The sequence below is a fragment of the Trifolium pratense genome, linkage group LG7 (assembly GCF_020283565.1).
Source record: "Trifolium pratense cultivar HEN17-A07 linkage group LG7, ARS_RC_1.1, whole genome shotgun sequence".
Taxonomy (NCBI): domain Eukaryota; kingdom Viridiplantae; phylum Streptophyta; class Magnoliopsida; order Fabales; family Fabaceae; genus Trifolium; species Trifolium pratense.
Genome location: NC_060065.1, coordinates 34,932,622 through 34,953,195, shown reverse-complemented (window position 1 = coordinate 34,953,195; position 20,574 = coordinate 34,932,622). Strand labels below are relative to the sequence as shown.

At 34.1% G+C, this 20,574-nt stretch overlaps 2 protein-coding genes across 2 annotated transcripts; one reads left to right on the top strand and one right to left on the bottom strand.

Moving 5' to 3' along the window:
• Window positions 1–1,356: 1,356 nt before the first annotated feature.
• LOC123896815 (serine/threonine-protein kinase PBL27-like) lies at window positions 1,357–7,145 on the top strand. The gene is made up of 5 exons (XM_045947199.1): window positions 1,357–2,011; window positions 2,797–2,996; window positions 3,556–3,745; window positions 5,380–5,771; window positions 6,170–7,145. Exons 1-5 carry the CDS (start codon window positions 1,879–1,881, stop codon window positions 6,776–6,778), a joined length of 1,524 nt encoding a protein of 507 aa, XP_045803155.1. The 5' UTR covers window positions 1,357–1,878; the 3' UTR covers window positions 6,779–7,145.
• Window positions 7,146–10,529: 3,384 nt separating this feature from the next.
• On the bottom strand, window positions 10,530–18,953 carry LOC123896814 (ISWI chromatin-remodeling complex ATPase CHR11). The gene is made up of 25 exons (XM_045947197.1): window positions 18,591–18,953; window positions 17,744–17,872; window positions 17,539–17,645; window positions 16,328–16,431; window positions 15,853–15,950; window positions 15,501–15,680; window positions 15,180–15,401; window positions 14,867–15,001; window positions 14,500–14,782; window positions 14,336–14,409; window positions 13,978–14,198; window positions 13,806–13,893; window positions 13,630–13,723; window positions 13,356–13,544; window positions 13,205–13,236; window positions 13,009–13,085; window positions 12,836–12,925; window positions 12,689–12,758; window positions 12,545–12,599; window positions 12,401–12,459; window positions 12,154–12,319; window positions 11,560–11,738; window positions 11,259–11,474; window positions 11,088–11,186; window positions 10,530–10,997 (listed from the first exon to the last, which is right to left on the bottom strand). The coding sequence occupies exons 1-25, from the start codon at window positions 18,819–18,821 to the stop codon at window positions 10,980–10,982; spliced, it is 3,216 nt and encodes a 1,071-aa protein (XP_045803153.1). The 5' UTR covers window positions 18,822–18,953; the 3' UTR covers window positions 10,530–10,979.
• Between the last annotated feature and the right edge of the window lie 1,621 nt (window positions 18,954–20,574).

Sequence of the window (20,574 nt, the reverse complement as noted above, 5' to 3'; positions counted from 1 at the left end):
AATAATACTTTGAACTCAATTATTTCATCGCAAAATAATTTTTATTTTTTTACCAAAATTCGTGATTTTTGTTTGTTTATAAATAGAGACTTGGTTCATTTGATTTGGACACAAAAAAAAAACGGATTTTTTCACTATATTAATCTTATTATTATCTTCCTATTAGTGTTAATCTTGAAGTATTAGTCTTTTTTTACATGATTGAACATGATTTGTATCGTACTGATTACGTTGCTTGTGTGTGTATCGCATTTTAAATTATTTGTATCGTACTAATTATGTTGCTTGTGTGTTGTATTGCATTTCAAATTATTTGTATCGTACTAATTACGTTTACTTGTGTGTTGTATTTTAAATTAAGTTAAAATGATTTGTATCGTACTAAATTATTTAAATAAATTTTGTTTTTATTAAAAAAAAACTAAAAAATAAATTGTTAAGTGTTTATTATGTAATCATAAAAACAAAAATATAAATTTAAATAAGAATATGAAATAAAAAGTGGTGGGTTAGAGAAAGTGGTAGGGTATAGTGTTGAATGAAAAAACCATTGGAGAGGGTAAAAGTTGAATGAGTGTTGAATGATTAAGTGGAAGAAAGAGAAAATGACGTGGAGTGTTGGGAAGTGAAAAAGTAGGGTTGAAATTGTTTAACCATTGTACATGGTCTAACTTACAATCCACAAGATAGTTAACAAAACGCTCTCGAAGTCGCACACACCAACACACATAGGCACACAATCACTACAAACACGCCAAAGCAAGTCTAAGTAGTTGGATGTCATGCCATGTCATATTTTTATATTAATCGGTATTAAAATAAGTTTAATTTTAACTAAATTTTGTCTAGAGGTTTGATTCATTTTGGCTCGTGTGTAGGAGGATGTCATTTGTTCTTCGAATATGATTTTTTGGTTCTCTTTGGTGTGAGATTCTTCGTTGGTTAAGTATGACTAGTGTTTTTTCTATTGATGCACAATCTCATGCTTCACAATTTTGTAATAGCTACTTTTTTTTTTGACTAAATTTTGTAATAGCTACTTATTTGAGAAAGAAGTTCAAAATTATTTGCATATATACTATATGTTATAAAAATCTGACCTAACTTTTGTTTTACGAACAACAAAAAGTTTTGACACCCAAAAATTTAAGTTGGGGGTACCTAAAAATTTACTAATAATGTTTTTAAGGAACTAATATTATTTTTTGTCAAGTAAAAATTGACCACTTTTTTTATTTAAAAAAAAAAATAAACAATTTACCACTTTATTATAATTACAAATGGAAACCTCGTAAATATAAGGATCATGTAAAAATCAATTACCAATCCTTTTTGACTAAAAATTAATTAGCATTTGTCATTTCAAGATTTTCGTCTTTAAATTTTTGATTTTTTGCACTTCAAAAATTATCCAGCTTTTTATTTTTACATTTAAAAATTATCTTACTTTTGATTAAATAAAAAATATAAAATTCCCTATTTTGAAAATTCTTACCACGTTTTTTATTCTATTTTATTTTTGCCTTTTTCATTATTCTTCTTCAATATTATATTTATTATTTTATTTTTCTTCCTTTACCTTCTTTGTCTTTCAGTTTTCTTCAATTGGTTGATCTGCTTCTCCACCATCCTACTCTCGATCTTCCTCCCTTTAATGGCTGATGAAAATCATCTTCAACCACAACTACTGTTAATTTAGAGAGAGAATTTTTTTAGAGTGAGACAAAAAGTTTTGATTTTGGTGAAAAATTCTCATATGGGTCTATGTTTTTTTACTGTTTTTGAAGTTTAAAGTGATTAGGGTTTGTTTATAAGAGCTTAATCCTTTTTGGGTTGTTGTAAAAAAGTGATTTTTATTTTGATTTTCTGAGATTTGATATGGGTGGGTGTTTTCCTTGTTTTGGATCATCCAACAAGGAGGACACTAATGCTGTCAAAGAAGTTTCAAAGAAAGAGACTTTTAAAGAAGCTTCTCTTCCTCAATCTCATCACCCTACTAGGGTTAGCTCAGGTTTGATACCAAATTTTGATTTTTTTTTTTTACTTTTTTTTATTATGCCCTCTTTGTTTGATTATTGTGTTGTTCAATTATGTTCAATTTTGAGTTTTTATTTGTTTTAATGACCTAATTTTTATGCCCATGTTGTTTGTTGATTTGATCTGGTTTGTTTGAAGTTGTTGTTGTGTTGATTTTGAAATTGATGGTAGTTGTTATAGGTTTTGGTTTCACTTAATTTTATAATTGAATTTCATTCTAGTTAAGTGATTTTTGTAACATTGTTGATGATCTGTTCCTTAGTAAAATCTGCATATGATATGACCGGTATGTCACATTTTAAGAATTACGGAATGCGAATTGGATGCAGGGTATAATAGCTGCAGTTTCAGCAAAGTGTTCTTCAATGTAGTAGATAGATATATAATATTAACCGATGTTATTTTTACGTCTAAATATATGTATAATGTCCTTATGTAGTCAAATATTTATTTTGTTTAGAAGATAGAGGCATGGTAGTTGTGTTCTAGGGATAATTGGGTTCCTTAAAACTACTTGAATAACGTTGTGATTGATGGTGGAATGTGATGTTTGATTTAACAATGAAAACCTTGTTATCGAGTGATTTAACACAAATATAGTTGCATAGGTTTTAAGGCTGCTGTTTTTAATGTGTTGTTACGCCGTATGTGACTGCATGTAATGATTAGGAAGCATCAACATCATGGCATCACCTTCTCAATGGTTTGTTTTTCATTATCTGATTTATCCAATAAGTTTTTTTTGTGCTTCTCATGTAGATAAATCAAAATCAAAAAGTGTCTCAGATTCTAAGAAGGAAGCCCCGGTTCAAAAGGATGGACCGACGGCACATATTGCTGCACAAACATTTACATTCCGAGAGCTTGCAGCTGCTACAAAGAATTTTAGGCCAGAGTGTTTATTAGGTGAAGGAGGTTTTGGACGTGTTTACAAAGGTCGCCTTGAGAGCACAGGACAGGTAAGTTGTGATTTCTGCTGCAAAAACTCTGGACTTATCATGTACTGAAGCTTAACCTAATAATGTCTTCGCTGTGAATAGGACTTTCCATTTTCACTTTATAGTCAACATTTTGGGCTTCAAAACTTCATCGGTCAATCGCCAATTTTACATTTTCCATTTGAGTATTGCTTTATTACTATAATTTCGGGCTTCAAAACTTTATCGCTCAGTTGCAAATTTTCCATCTGAGTATTGCTTTATTACTATAATTTCGGGCTTCAAAAATTTATCGCTCAATCGCCAAATTTCCATTTGAGTATTGCTTTATTACTATAATTTCGGGATTCAAAACTTTATCTCTCAATCACCAATCTTCCATTCGAGTATTGCTTTATTACTATAATTTCGGGCTTCAAAGATTTATCGCTCAATCCCAAATTTTCCATTTGAGTATTGCTTTATTACTACAATTTCGGGCTTCAAAACTTCCCCACTCAATTGCCAATTTTCCATTTGAGTAGTATTGCTTTATTACTATAACTCTCCCTCTTTTGTGGATGAATCATTTTCTTTGCAGGTAGTTGCGGTAAAACAGCTTGACCGAAATGGACTTCAAGGAAATCGAGAGTTTTTGGTGGAAGTTCTCATGCTCAGCCTCTTACATCACCCAAATCTTGTGAATTTGATTGGTTATTGTGCTGATGGTGATCAGCGGCTGCTCGTTTATGAATTTATGCCATTGGGATCTTTGGAGGATCATTTACACGGTCAGATTGCTTTCCTTTAATGATTCATGAATAAATTTGCTTTCATATTATGAGGCTATAAAATATTAAGTTTCATGTTGGTTCAAATTTAGAATCTCTCAAACGTCCAAAGGAAAGCTATAATGTATAGGATTGAAAGATAGTTGAAGAAGGAAAATGTGGGATTGTTAAATGGAAAATTTATTGCGTTGTACAGTCAAATTTAATGTTATCAACTAAATAATTGTGTTTGTATGCCTTTGCTATGTTTTTTAATTAAAATGGGGGAAATTGTAATTGACATCTTGGTTCAATGAGTAGCATGAATATCTTTTACAGCATCACCATTGTAGATTCTTTTTATAATTATGATGATTTAGAAAAGATGGAAATGCTGTTATGGTACGATTCACAAAATCATGATGTAAGTTCTGTTAAATGTGAGACTCATAATTATATTATATGATTTTCTTATTACCGTGTTGGCTCATATTTACTCTCAAATCTCAATGATAAAACCGTGTCTCAATAAGCTGGGAAGTTGACCAATGAGGACTAATCTTTGACTGTTGAATATTGACTAGCCGGATTTCTGCCTTTTATTAATGTTATAGCATTCAAAACATAGATTATTCTTGTGCACGACTAACTAGTGATTTGGAGTAGCCATTTGGTGATTATGGAAAATAATCGTCTAACCTTGCTAGGTGGTAGATTATCATGGTTTACCTCAAACAAGGAAAATTACTTGTTTGCTGAAGCTTTTTATTGAAATATGAAGTCCTTATGGACTCTTTATAATGCTTAACTCGTTACCAAGCAAATTTTTTGTATGAATGTTTCTCTTTCTAGAGCCTGATTGTTGATGTGGAATTGATATAGTTGCGGTGTAAGTCTAGTAGTTAGAAGCAAAGTCTTAAACTGCAATTGAACTGTAGGATTTTTTAAAGTTTTTATAGTTAAATTTTGTTTCAGTGACGATTGTAGTGAACTTTCCTAATACAATATGCTTATGTTATTAGATGATCAAGTGCGGTAGTTGTTTTCTGTGTGTCGATTTTATTATTCATTCAGTCAATCTTCTTTGGAGTGATTAGATAAGTCTTAAACATTGTGCATGGAGCATGGTCACAGTAGTTTAGTGTCATTTTCTTTGCTCGAATTAGTCCCCAGCCATTTAAGGAGTAGGATAAAAGATTATTTAGATTTTACGTTTCTGATAAACTATTACTATTATGGATAGCTGCTCATATATTCATTTCCCTGCATTCATGAACACAATTTTATTTTATGTATAAATAAAATGAAATATCGACATTGTCAGTTGACATTTCTGTCAATCATGTTAGAAGTTATTGCTAATGCTAACTACATCTATGACTACTTTTTTATTTTCATTGTTTCTAATTTATAAGTCATGTTTTGTTTGCCATCTGAAATTTGAATTTTAACTCCTAATTACAATTTCGAGGAATCAAAAAGTAATAAATAAAACCCTTATCAGTTCTTAAACAAGACGACCTAATTTCTAAAAACAATTATTAACCAGATGAATCTGTAGCAAACACATTATGTAATAACTATAGTAACTTTAGCATGATACTTTGACATGATATCCAACTTTATCACCGTTCTGAATCTGAATCTCTTTTCAGATCTTCCCCCTGACAAGGAGCCTCTAGACTGGAACACAAGGATGAAAATAGCAGCTGGTGCAGCCAAGGGATTGGAATATTTGCACGACAAGGCAAATCCCCCTGTGATATATAGAGACTTAAAATCATCCAACATCCTCTTAGATGAAGGTTTTCATCCCAAATTATCAGATTTTGGGTTGGCAAAACTTGGTCCAGTTGGTGACAAGACTCATGTATCCACACGAGTAATGGGAACATATGGCTATTGTGCTCCAGAATATGCTATGACTGGTCAACTAACTCTGAAATCTGACGTCTATAGTTTTGGAGTTGTCTTCCTTGAACTCATTACCGGGCGCAAGGCTATTGATAATACTCGTGGGCATGGAGAGCATAATCTTGTGGCATGGGTGAGTACCTTACCTTCTCATCATCCTTGTGTATATTTTCTAGGCTATACATTAAGTAAATTGGTTTTTATGTTAAATATTTTGATCAACTTCTAAATTTACCTGTACGGACCCGTTTGTTACAGATTATCAAAACCATGATTTTGACTTTTGATAACTTAAAGATTTTTAAGAAAAACATAAGTTATTCTGTGTTTGTTTACTGTAATGGAAATTGCTATAAAATATGATTTTTAAGAGAATCTACTCAAAACAACTTCTCATTTGAAAAACTGTATTTTTTTAAACTGTAACAAACGAGCTTTTAATAATTTTTTTACCACCATTTGTCTTAACGGGATTGTAATAATTTTTTTCCACCATTTGTCTTCATATTCTTGGGACATGGAATTATGTAGGCACGACCTCTTTTTAAAGACCGCAGGAAGTTTCCGAAAATGGCTGATCCACTACTTCAAGGTAGATATCCAATGCGGGGACTGTACCAAGCACTTGCAGTTGCAGCAATGTGTTTGCAGGAACAAGCTGCTACAAGACCTCTTATTGGAGATGTTGTGACTGCTCTCACATATCTGGCCTCTCAAACATTCGACCCGAATGCAGGCAATCAGTCTAGCAGGGGCGGTTCATCAACCCCTAGGATGAGGGATGACAGAAGGAGCAGCATGGCAGATAGTGTGGATAGTCCCGACCGTGCACGGCTTGGTTCCCCTTCTACTCATAGAAACTCACCTGACTTCAGGAAGAGAGAAGGTAGGGATCCAAGTGAGTTGGGAAGGATCGACACTGGTGGTGGTGGATCAGGGAGAAAATGGGGATTGGATGATTTAGAAAGGCGTGATTCTCAGAGAGATAGCCCTGTAAATACCGGAAAAGGTAGAGAGACTCCAAGGAACCGCGACCTGGATAGAGAACGTGCAGTTGCAGAAGCAAGAGTATGGGGTGAGAATTGGAGAGAGAAGAAACGAGCAAATGCAATGGGAAGCTTTGATGGTACAAACGAATGAACAAAACAAACATCACTTAGCTTTGGTTATTCATCTTTGAGTCAAAGGAGAATTTGTGTTGATTTTCTCCCATCATTTCATAGTAGTTAGTTCATCATGTGAAGGAAACAGTTTCAAAAACAAAACAAAACAAAAAAGGTGGGGGAGAAGTTAAGTTAGTGTGGATTTGGGGTATTAAAAATGTAATCATGCATTGTGAATTCAACATCCTTGTCTATTTACTTAAGATTTTAGGTTCATGTTGCATAGAGCATCATCAAAGGTCTAATTTTTGGCTTAGTGGATTTGGTTGTGGGTGTCATTTTGTTGTCACATGTTATTATCTCGTACAGTTATATATCTATTATATTGTATGTTCGAGTCTCTATGTTTTCGGCTTATATATATACCAAAAAAATGTTCATTGTCTCACTATCTTCCGCATGACTACTATCTATTCCACATGCAATGCAAGTGCGTGTGTGACTGCTTTTTTTATCAGTCGAAATTTACAACACTCACTCATACTGTATACTAACTACTTGTATTAGACTCCCAGTGGTGTTGATTTGTTAATGATGAATTATGTAGATAGTTTGTATGGTAACGCAACGATTGAGTTGTCAAACCTCTGCCTTGAAAAAGAAAGGTTGTAGGCCAAAGAACCGTTGAACGCGTCAACTTGGCCACTAAAGTTCCTGACAGGTGCTGGCTCTTCACTCCAGCCCTGAAGTATTCTGCTAGGCCCCCGGTCTCTATCTACGTGCCGCAACAAAATGCGGCCTCAATAGATATTCTTAAGTCCCATCTTTACAAGAGTGAGTTTTAAGGAGAGGAGTGTCTCTTTGTTTGTAGTCTAAGTAATCATGTGTTTGTTGTGTCAATTCTAGTATGAGTTGTCTGTACAGCCTTATTGATGGTTATTGTCTGGTGGTGGGAAGATCCATGTTGTGTACTTTGTTTGGATTATTGGAAATTGCCCTTTCCGTCATGGTGCTCAGGCAAGTGGGAGATTAGGTGTGTGTAAGTGATGACACAAGTTGCTTTATTTGAATTACCTTTTTACCCTTGCATCTTAGTACAAAAGTTGACATGGTAAGAGAGGGAAACTTTCCACACGCCTGCATTATTATGACACATCTGACACAATTCTGAATGTGTACTTTCATGCCACATAATTATTTTGAAAGTATATTTTCGAACGATAATTTTATTTTTTTTAATGTATACTTCCGAAAGTCATGTGTACTTTGATAAATTTTGGACATGCTAACAATTATGTGAATCAGAAGCAATATTATCCTTTGACAAATTCAAGCATCTGGAGTACAGACCAACCAGAGTAATAATTATTTGGGCAAATACACATAAATGAAAAATATTTAAATGTAAAATAATTTAGTCATGCCATTTAACATCACTTCATATTTTTTCAATTAATTTTTAAAAAAATTTGTATGTGTGCCTAAATGAAAATTATTTAGTACCTCGGCCAACCAATATAATTTGAAATTGAATGAAAAATGTTGAGATAGATGACACTATGAGGAGTACGTGCTAAATAAACACAAAAGTAACACGATGAAGTAAGTGAGAATTAGCCTCTCATTAAAATATGAAAAGTTGCAGCCTAACTTATTAAATTGTTTGATAGAAAAATATTCCATACCAGTTTTAAATGCATCGAGTTCTAAGAATTAAATTATAGAACATCTTTACAACAACAAAGAGGCTGGTTGGTGCTTTTTGTTTTCCCTTGTTTTATTAACACGAACCAGTTTATTTAAATTAATAAAATGTTTATATCATGTATGATTTTGGTCTTTCTGAGTATATATAAATTAAAAGTTTTGATCTTAAATTCAAAGCCTAAAATAGAAGACCAAGTTGAACCAATTTCTACTTTCTGTACACATGGTATATGACGAGTGACGACCAATAGTTCACCAACATAATTGAATATTTGAAAAATCCCCTTGTCCTCAGTGAGAAAATAGCAGTACAGAACATAATGTAGCAATCTTAGGACCTCGGCCCATGCCACTAACGGCTACTAAATTTTCGAAGAAAAGGAGAGAAATTTTCTTCAATTCCATAGCCTCAGGGACAAGGGTTTTGAGATGCACTAAAATGCCACCGATTGCGCAGACTGACTGCTAGACTCCCAAAACTTATGCAAAAGAAATGAAGTAAACCTCTTGAAGAGATGACAGATGAACTGTAATAACAAGAACATAGGAGATGTAAGCTAGGCAATGTACAAGAGGTATCCACACCTCACTACCAGCAACTGAAAGAAAAAGAAACCAATTCAAACAGCCGGAACATCACAGAAAAGCATAAATAAGACTTTGCCAGCCTGAAAGCTGCTTCAAACCACCACCAAAAATCGTCTATTTTTTAGCCATTGAGATCCACAATCCCAAGACACGCTTTAGGATTCAAATACCATTGGGAGATGCTATAGTCAATGCTATGTGTTTTAATATTTAGTCAATTGCATGAACACCTTTTAACCAATTCTACTATACTATCCAAGCAAATATCTTTGTTGTTGAACACTTTATCATTCCTTGCCTTCCCGATGCTCCACATGCACGCAAACCAAATCATGCTAACTCCGAAGATTGAGGAACAAGAAGAGATCTATTAAGAGAAAGATTTATCCGCGAGAAAATTCTATTAGTGAATGCTCTTCTGCTACCAATCAAACCTTTGAATTGCTCCAAGTGAGCCACACAGACATTCTGAAATGCTGAAGATATTCCCATCCAATTACAGATAAAATACCAAACATCTGTGAAAATCGGACATTCAAAGAAAAGACGTGTAAACGATTCTTCGGATCCACACCCGCCACACACAGACTGGACTCAACCCCAATGACCCCCCCCCTCCTAACCAAATTATCTTTTGTCGCTACTCTATTCTGAACTATTCTCCAAACTAAACAAACTTTTGTCAGAATCAATTTATGCCAAACCCTAACCCAATGAATATATGGCTTAAGGCATCCTCCATAATCTTCTTATATTAATCTTTAACAGAATACGAGTTTGACAACTCCTCCCTCCCTAGCTCTAATTGGCAAATGTTCTTCCACCAACTTGAGCAACCCCTTCCGTGATAATTCCATCGCTCACCCCATACCTATCTAGCAAAGCTTTGTACCATAATCCATGTCTCTTAGCTCTGATTTTCCAGACCCATTTTCCTAAAAGTGCCTTATTAAAAACCCTTAAATTTCTTATCCCCGTACCCTCCTCATCAATTGGCCTACACACCTGACCAAGCCTTGAAAAAAGAGAGAAAATAGACTGGAATTGCCGACAAGACTGCTTTTTGAATAACCACACGACCTCCGATGGACAACTTATGTTTCCACCTTGACAACCTAGACTTCACTGTATCAATCACCAGATCCCACGTTGAAATACGATTCGGGTTTGCCCCAATCGGTAAACCAAGGTACTTGAAAGGAGTAGATCCTTAAGACCCGGCATCAATTCAAACAATAATAAATTTGCCTTTATAATCCGAATATTACCCCAATTATTTCCACCAATGATCAAGACACATGACACTGTTAATGTGACCTTTAGCCACTTCATCGTCTAAAGTTGGGAAAGTCTTATATGACTTGCTTACTACGGATTTTAGTAGTTTAGTGTTTTTAGTTATCAAAGTGTAATTATTTGGTAAATTGCATCGTCCTATTAGTTAACATTTGACTGTGTATTTACAATGCTTCTATACCAAAAAGATATTTCAATTACAGACAATAAACATGTTATAGATATCTGGCAATATTTTTCTCCAAGAGTTTTACTTGCATAAGTACATAAACTCCATTTGACATCAAAACACTGAGGCTTTTCCCCTTACAATTTGATAGCCGACCCTACTCTCAAAACATTCAACAAGTACATAATTGAGCTTTCCTAATTGTTCTAGTTGTGCCTAATGATCCTAGTAATTATCATGAAGGCTACTACAAAATAGTGCTAGATAAAGTTACACATTCATTAAACTAGTTGTTATAGGCTAAATGATTTGTTACTAAACTTACAAACATTCAACCTACGGTCACAAATCATTTAGCTTATAACAGCAAGACTATGGAAGGCAAGACTGATCATCCATTGTTATGTCTGGGACACATCAAAATCACCAAGACGTTTAGAACACAACCACCCCTTTTCAATTTAGGACATACTTCCATTTATTTTCTCCTCTTGCCCTACAATAATAGCACAATGTGCTTCAGTAATAAGCAGAAAGAAAATTGAGCAAGCAAGAAAGAATACATCGCATATTTTAATATCCATACCGAGTTAGCATAATCATCCATAGTTAACTGCTTTCGCTTCTTTGTAGAAGATGGACTCTCAGTCTGTCTTGCCAAAGTCCGCTTTGTCGGAGTCATACTCTGAAAGATTGTCAAACTTGAGTACGAGAAAAAATCACAATGAATACAATATCAGTAAACAGAGATACTAACCTTGGCAAGTTTCTTCTCTTTGCGAGCTTGTCTTTCCCTCTCATCAAATTCCTGGTTTTCCTTTTCAACCAACCGAATGAGTGTGTCACACCTCCTTGCAAGTTCCTGTGTTGTGCGAGACTTGACAAACCAATCAAATCTAAACAAGGGTGATGTTCGAAATGCAGCCTTCAACTCATCCCAGTTCCCATAGCCAAGTTTGTGCACCATGCATATCTGCAAATTTATAGCAGGAAAAAGTAAGATTTTCAAAATTGTGGAATGACGATGGTGGGCATGAAGAAATAAATAAAATTCATACCATGAATCGGTCACATTCTTCATTGTATAGCTTCCCTTTGTTTTGTCCATATTGCACCTTCAACTCTAGCCAAGGGTTCTTGTAGCGGTCCAATTTCTTTCCGATAGCTTTCATGATCTCGTCCTTCCGAGAAATTCTAGCCTCCCCCCTCTCAATGTTTTTGATAATTCTATCATAATCTGTAGAAAATGATTGAAGTGAACAAATTAGGCAGTATTTAACATTCTAATGAGAAACTAATTTCAAGCTACAATTGATAAATTACACATACATATGAAATTAACTGATACAACTGATGCACAAATGTGGTGCAATTTTGCTTAACACATCACTAAATAATTTCATGTCAAAATACAAACCATGCAGATTGTTGACTATATGAAACAAGCAAATTGAGTTTGGAAGAAGATAACACAGCACTAGATACATCCATATCAAAAATACAAACCATGCAAGTTGTTGGCTGTATGAAACAAGCAAATTGAGTTTGTAAAAAGATAACTGTAGAGTAACAGAAACACGCTGATTTGGATCTGTGGATCCGGCTAGTATTCTGATTTCATGTTCAAACATACAAAATTAGGTGTAACATACCATTTAATTCCTTGTATCTTTCTTTGAAGACCTTAGCATATCTTTCAACTTCCTCATCAGTTTTTCCTTCCATCTCTGAAGCAATACTTTTAATATCATTTCGACCATACTTCTCACAGGCCCTGATGAAGGTATTAAAATCTTTTCGGCTCCATGATGAAAATCCCTATATTGACCAAATAACAAAACTCAAAAATAGGCTCATATGATATGAAAGTCTAGTTTGTGAAAGGAGGGAACTGTTCACCTGTTCTAGCAGATGTTCCTTTTCTTCCATCTCTTCAGTAGTCAATTGATCTCCCACCTCTAAACATCCAATACATCATAATTAAAACCAGCAATATACAGACAAGAGGGAGTCAAAATATTAGTCTGCAGAATATTCGTGTACCTTCTGGTTCATCAACATCTATTGAGTCCTTCACTTGATTCTTCTGATGTGCTTGCTGGAATTTTATTAAATAATAAGTACTGAACAGGAATCTACTCAAGTAAAACCTAAAAAACATAACAAATTCATTTTGCATACACCTACCATGAGATAGCGTACTTCCTTTTCATACAGCTCACTCAGTCTTTGTATGTTGAAAAACTGGAAATCATGCCTGGGGGAAGAACAAAAAAAATATCAGTAATAACAAAAGCTCTAATTTAAAACGAAAAATAAAGTGTAAAAACTTACAACTGTGGCATCCTCGGAATGCGGGGCTCCTTTGGCTTAGTGGGTCCACCTTGGCGCATTGTTTGCTTGAAGTATTCAGACTCTGAGTAACTACAAGACCAGCACCAGCATATCATGTCATAAAAATATGCTTCATAAAACTGAATGCATAAAATGTAAAGGAAAATCCTTACTTGCGCTTCCGCTCCCTTCTTGGTGGTTCAATCCAGTTTTCACTCACAATTTTTTTAAAATCAAACTTGTTCTCATCCTTTATTTAAAGAAGAAAAATTGTCAGTTTTAGTTAAATAAGATAAGGGGGCAAGGGAGAGTAGGTTGATATAAAGCTAAATAAAATATTGTCGAAGGCACAATAAAATGTAACTTTACCTTATCATCATCAAAGTCATATAACTCGGCAGCTACAAGAAAGTAGAGGTATTAGTAACTCCAAACTAATAAACAGCTGAAAGCATAAAACTTCAAAGCATCAAGCCATTATTGTTTTCAAAGCTATAATATAAAGTCGTAAATTGCATACTGTCATCCATCTTGAATTTGATTGCATCTTCAGTAAATTTCTTCATCTTGGCATCAAGCTCCGCAGTTGCTTCTTCTCCTTTGGCAATAATTCTATCAATATCCTCATCTGTAATTGTACTATCTTTGGAACTGAAAACCATTTCAGCTCCAAATCTAACCATTTGAAGCAACTCATCTTTATTTACAGCTGCATATAAGCCAATGGAACCCATTAGACGAACCATACAGTACACTGTGTAGAAAAGAAACAAGATTGTCCAGTAAGTCCTTACTCTTCTGCTCAGCCAATCGCCCTTGTTGAATCACCAAAGCATCAAGTGCAAGTTTTTTGTAAGCCCTTTCAATGACTTTTTCCTCAATTGTATACTGTACCATAACCCTGACGTGATGAGATACTAACACATACACAATGAATATAAAATGGATGACTAAGTTTAAAATGGCAAACCTCAGTGCAAAAGCGGAAAACTTGAACTTCTTTCTTCTGACCTATCCTATGAGCACGGTCCTGGGCCTGCAAGTCAACTTGTGGGTTCCTGTTGTGAAACCACAAACCATTAACAAGCAGTAATAATTATGAAAGGGTACTAATCAGATGGACAGCCGTTAAAAATACTGACCAGTCACTATCATACAGAATGACAACATCAGCAGTAGCAAGATTAATACCAAGACCCCCAGCTCGAGTTGATAACAAGAAGACAAATTTCTCACTTCCAGGTTTGTTGAAAGCATCAATGGAAGCGTCACGATCATCCCCGCCAGTATTGCCATCTATGCGACAATATTGATATCCACGGAACATTAAATAATCTTCAAGTATGTCTAGCAGCCTAGTCATCTGGGTGAAAGAACCAGCAATTAAGCACAGAAGAAAATTCAAAGGGAAAAAATAATTTAGAACTATTACATATGGGTTGCAGCATATAAGAACTTTACAATCATCAGTGACAAGAGTTATATTACAACAGAACAGACCTGTGAAAATATAAGGACCCTAGAATCGCGCTCTTTTAATTTGGGAAGCAACTTATCCAAAAGAACCATTTTACCTGCAGATGAAACAATTAAAACAATGCACGTGTTTTATTAATCAGCCCAGGAAGAATTTCTGAAGTATCTCATAAATGAACAGAACTCACCAGCATTGGTAATGAGATGATCTCCTGTTGTATAGGGAGGACCAGGTTCAGCACCTTGGAAAAGATATGGATGATTACAACATTTCCGTAGTTGCATAGCTATATTCAGGAGGCGCTTTCGTTCTCCGCCAGCATTGACAACCTCAAGATCCTTCTGCAGTAATGCTTTATAATATTGTTTCTGCAATTGTGACATGCCCACTTTAAGAATGGTTTCTTTTTTTGGTGGCAACCCTTTCTCAACATCTGACTTCAACCTTCGAAGGAGAAATGGTCGGAGGACCTTGATATAGAAAGGAAATGAAAGTGTCAATTATGCATCAGACTAAAAGGGAAGATGACAATCAAACAAAGTTCTATACGTTACCTTGTGTAATTGTTGAACAACCTCCTGTTGGTCATTTTCACCAGAGATTTGAAACCACTCATCAAAGGTTTCAGCAGAACTAAAAATTTCGGGCAGAAGAAAGTTGAGAAGAGACCACAGTTCATGAAGATTATTCTGTACCATTAAAAGAGGTCATGAACAGCGGTGACGACATGAGTATGCATATACAAATAAAAAGAAAATACTAAAAGGGAAGGGAGTCATAATCTGGAATTCAAAACAGATAAGAAAATAGTTAGAATACTATTCTTCACATGACTACAACATTATAATTCAATATAGTACACCATACCTGAAGTGGTGTGCCAGTTATAAGGAGGCGGTAGTTTGTATTGTAGATCCTCATTGTTTTAGAGAGCAATGAATTCTCATTCTTGATTCGATGAGCTTCATCAATAATTATGTAGCGCCAACTAAATCGACGTAAAGTAGTCTTCTCCTTGATGGCCATTTCAAAACTTGTAACACAAACATCAAACTTCCCAGCAACCAACAAGTCCTCTCTTATATGTCTCTGCAGTAAATTAAAACAGTTAACAAAAAGTGTTATAATTAAGCATCAATTATACTATTGCCAAATAATTCAACCCAGCAAAGTTGCTCATAGTCATACCCTTTCTTCAGGGTTGCCGAGGAATTTTACAGCACGCAAAATAGGACAAAAGCGACGAATCTCATTCATCCAATTCCCAAGAGTTGATTTTGGGGCAACCACCATATGAGGGCCTTTAATTCCTCTAAACTCATGCAAGTAACCCATTAATGATATAGTTTGCAATGTTTTACCAAGCCCCTGCAAATCATATTTATTTGTCATGATTTATAACAATCAACTCAGCAATAAAATTGATGCAGAGTAAGGCATCTAAATTAACTCAGTTTATCAAACTACAAGCACAACAAAGTTAATTCACATGTAGTGCATGCAATAAAACATGTCTGCAAGCCCGAAATCAAATACATACCATCTCATCGGCAAGAATTCCATTTATTCCATTCTCATACAATCGAATGAGCCAGTTTAGTCCAGCCAATTGGTAATCCCTCATCTTCCCTTGAATACCTGTAATGAAAAACAAATACTCAATTCACATTCATGTGAACCAAAATTTCAAAAAAAAATTAACCATGAAAATAAAGATACACATTTATTCATTTAGACAAAAACCCCATTGAAGTCTACCATTAGAAGAATAAGAATCAAGTGAAATGTTTAGCAGATCTAAAAGTTCCCTGAGAATTCCTTCTATTAATGCACACCCTTACGCAGCATTATGACAAATATGCAAAATCTCACCAACAGATAGAAATAGAGTGGGAAAGAAAAATAAACATTCATCACTTATGTAAATAAAATAAAAATTTAAAATGAATTTAAAAGGCAAATCTAATGTGGTGCAAACCATGCAAAACACATCAGCACAGAGAAAGAACATTTACATGATGGTTGTGTCACCAAACGAGTGTTTGCAACACCGTCTTCTTCTCCTTTCAGGTACTCTTCATCTTCCTCCTCTTCAGTCACTTTTGATGCATGGCGACCGCTAAAATAGACAACGTTAAATGCCAGATAAGTTAGTTTATACAGTACAAAGTTAATCCCAGATCAGTCACAACTCTTTGCTGCTTCTCTGAAAATCAAAGTCTAAACACCGGTATAGATAGATAAAAATATTTCTTTTAATCATCACTCAGTAGCACGTTTGTCAAGATCAGGATGGGGTGGCAAGATTACAACACGCAAGATCGCAACTAGCACCGAAAGTTCCTACCTAGTAATTAAGAAAGACTGAGAGTGGGGTAGCATGATCCCAAAACATAAGATCCCGCTGAGAAGAAAATAGAACAACAAATTGCACAACCAAAAAAAAACTACTAAAAGCTTAATGTAAAACTACCAAGTCCACCAAAGAAAATACATAAAGTCTAGATCAAATAAAAAATGCAATATTGATGCAAAAAACAAAAACCAGCATAATCACCAACTGGGTCATGCATGACCCGGGTAAATCCAAGCTCATAAACAATCAGGATCACATGTGTGCGATTTCATGATCCAGAAAAGATTTTGCTACAATCTCGCATCGATCTTGCACAAAAACAGGATCTTGCGCGGGATTCATATCGGGGGGTTGAGTAGGATCGCAAAATATTAAGATTTTACTATTTAAATCTAGATCTTGATAACCTTGCTCAGAAGCACTTTTTAAATATTAAATTACATAAATTGGATTTAAACGGGAAACTTCTTTTTCATAGATCTTGAGAGTTAATCAGTAATGAATGACACATAATAACTAAATTACATAAATTGGATTTAAACGGGAAACTTTTTTTTCAATTTTATGATGTTAAAAGAAAAAGATAAATGACTCTGCTGGACAATCTGCATCACTGAATGAAGAGCTTAGGAACTCCGCCTAGATATTCAATGATTTAATGCTGGTTTGTTTCTATAATTTTCTTGGCATATAAAAATTTGATTACAACTTTTAAAACTTAAAAGAACTCGAAAGTTTGAGACCACAAACGTATTATTTATGATGTATTTGGATGGTAAACCTAATCAAATTCTGAGCAATAATAATAGGAAAAAAAACATGGGCCAATGTTATGGCGCAACATAACACACATGAATCTTAGGAATATACCTTCCTCGTGACTTCTTTTGAGATGATGATGGATCACCTTTTGCAAAATGCGCAAACAGCTCAGTCTGCTGTAAGAGATACTTCAAACGTCCCTTTCCTCTATTATTCTGAATTATATTATAAATATATTAGACTAAATCATGTCAGCTGATTATTATATTGCAAAAAAAAAGTAGTTTAGTAGTGTAACCACAACTAAACTCACCATGTCAGCTTCAATGGCAGCATTTTGAGCATCCAGTATCTCCTGAACTTTCTGTTTCTTCATTTTTTGCATTTCTCTTAATCTAGCCTTCTCACGTTTGCTTATTTCAGGAGCTTCATTGTCTCCTCCCTGAAACCACGCAACAAAAGTAACGCGTAAACACATTGTATCTCAATACTCTCTATCACTTTTCAGCTCACACATTTTCACCATTTTTTCAATTCAAGTCATAAAAAATTCAACTTCAAATTCATCCCAGAATCTCAATTGCAAAACATGCATAGTAGTTAAATTAAGGGCCTCTGTTTGTTTAAGCTTTAAAAAAAATGATTTTTTCTGAAAAAAAATCTAGAGATATTTTTGTAGCTATTTTCCGTTTGTTTACAATCATAAAATTCTATTTTTTAAAAAATGATTTACAAAAAAAAAAAAAGATTTTGAAGAAAGCTATTGAAAATAGCTTTTCATTTTGAAGAAAAAAATGAATTTTTTACTAAAATGATTTTTGAAAAAATCTTAAACAAACACAAGTAAAATAAAAAAAGTGATTTTTTTGCTAAAAAATCTGAAACAAACACATCACCCCAAAAAATTACAAACCCTAGAGTATAAAAGAGCTAAGCAACAAAGTAATTGAAAAAAAAAATTCAAAAGTATGTTCACTTTCACCGAATTTTCAAATTAAGTCAACAAAAATTCAACTCCAAATTCGTCTCAAAATCTCAATAGCAAAACATGCATATTAGTTAAATTTTAAATCACATTCACACCAGAAAAGCTAAACCCTAGAATATAAAAAGCTAAGCAACATAGTAATTGAAAAATCATATCACAAAAATAATTCGACCTGTTCATCGTCATCACCATCTTCAGCAGCAGCATCTTCATCAGAATCCGGTGGATTATCCCCAACAACTTCATCCTCATCATCAGAACTAACAGCACGAGCTACAGCTTCAAGCTCCTCTTCATCTTCTTCTTCGTTGATCTGGTCATTCACCTGCTCTTCCTCCGAAGAATTGGAAGAATTCGAGAGTGCTTCTTCGGAAGAAGCTTGTGGTTTTGAAAGTTTCGCCATGGATTGAGAAATTCAAGGGTTTGTGTTGTGAGCGATAGAGAGAAACGAAAGAGGGTAGTTTAGTTGTAATAATGAATCTTTGAATTCACTATTGGATTTTAGATTCGAGAAAAGGATTTTGTTTTGATTGTCATGTGATTTTTATAGTCGTTCGATTAAAAGTGAATGTACGGTTATGATGTGGAAGATAAATTTTTGTTTCCCGCCATGATTGGGTTTGGAATTAGATTTTCCCACCTTTGTGTATACTCAGGCCCGTTCTCTGTGGGCTGGGCTCTTCTTGCTTTGGGCCCGAGTTGTGAAGCCCACTAAATAAGATTTTTATTCAAAGTGACCAAAAAAATTATCGAAGTGTTAGGAGGAAATATCGACTCTCATGCCGGCGGTTGTTGTTGTGTATGTGTAGGTAGAAGGAAAATATGCATGTGTGTACTTGATTTGAGTTTCATCACTTATGGGATTTAGGATTGGTGCGCTTATTGTGGGATAGACAACATTCAAAGCAACTTCAAGTAAAAATGACTAACCATGAGAAAACATGTTCAGACAATCAACATGTTTTTATATAATTCGCGTGTTTGACACTTTTGACTTCCTAACACTCAAGGATGCGAGTCTTCTGCAAAGAGTTTAATATGTCGTGCATAACAATGTTGTGTCTCATGTGTTTATGAATGTTGTTTTTGAGATGATTGATTTTGCAATTCAAAAAATGTTAGTAGTGCAGCTTATTGTCAGTTTGTATTTCATGCATGTCCAAGTGTGCGCATCTAAATTTTTTTTTTGACGCAAATGTGTGCATCTAAAATTAAGTATTAGAGATTGTGTGTGTGTTTTTTTTTACGGAAGAGATTGTGTTGTTAAACGATAGGAAATACAAAAAATATAAACAAAATGCATTTATATGATTGCAAGTCCAACACAGCGCACATAATTTCTAATTAAGTTTTTTCACAAGTGTTACAATAAAAATTATACCACAAACTGCATTATGTGGTATATATAATATGAGGCATTCTTCATCCGGCACAAGTCTAAATTAATTTTATTTAGGCACATATACATAAATCTATAAAAATAAAAGAAAAATAATCAAGTCATATCAATCAATATCATTTTAATTTTTTCTCTTTAATTTTCTGCTTCTTTATGTGAGTGTGTTTAACATTAATTATTTATACTTGTTCCTAGAGAAGTATTTCTCATATAATATATCCATTTTGACAAATGATTTAATATAGACCAATGATTTAATCTAATAGTATTTTTTTCATGCCTCATCGGTGAAGAACTTAATTGATCCCTCATAATAGAATTCACCATTTTTTCATATCAATTATTTCATAATTTTTTTTTTAAATAAAGATTTGTCTGGTTTAGATCAGACTTTTTTTCCTCTCTTGTAACAAACAAAAACCGGACTTTTTAAACCAGCTCGAGCTCAAGAGTTAATTTTTAAACCGAACTTTTTAATCTGATCCGATAAAGACCATAGTCCGTTAGGGTCGGCTCGTTTAGAATCGAATAGTCTATTTTAACAACTCTATCACCCGTAAACCAAAATATTCACCGACTTAAATGTCGTATTTTTCTTAAATTACACAGACATCTCTTTCTTCTTAAATACTCCGGTTGAAGTCATAGAATTATTTTTGTTCAAAATAAAGATCTTGGTACAAAAAACTCCCTAAAATAAAAATATAAAAAAATCTAGTAACTAGTAATTAAGAACAGGAGGAATAAATACACGCAT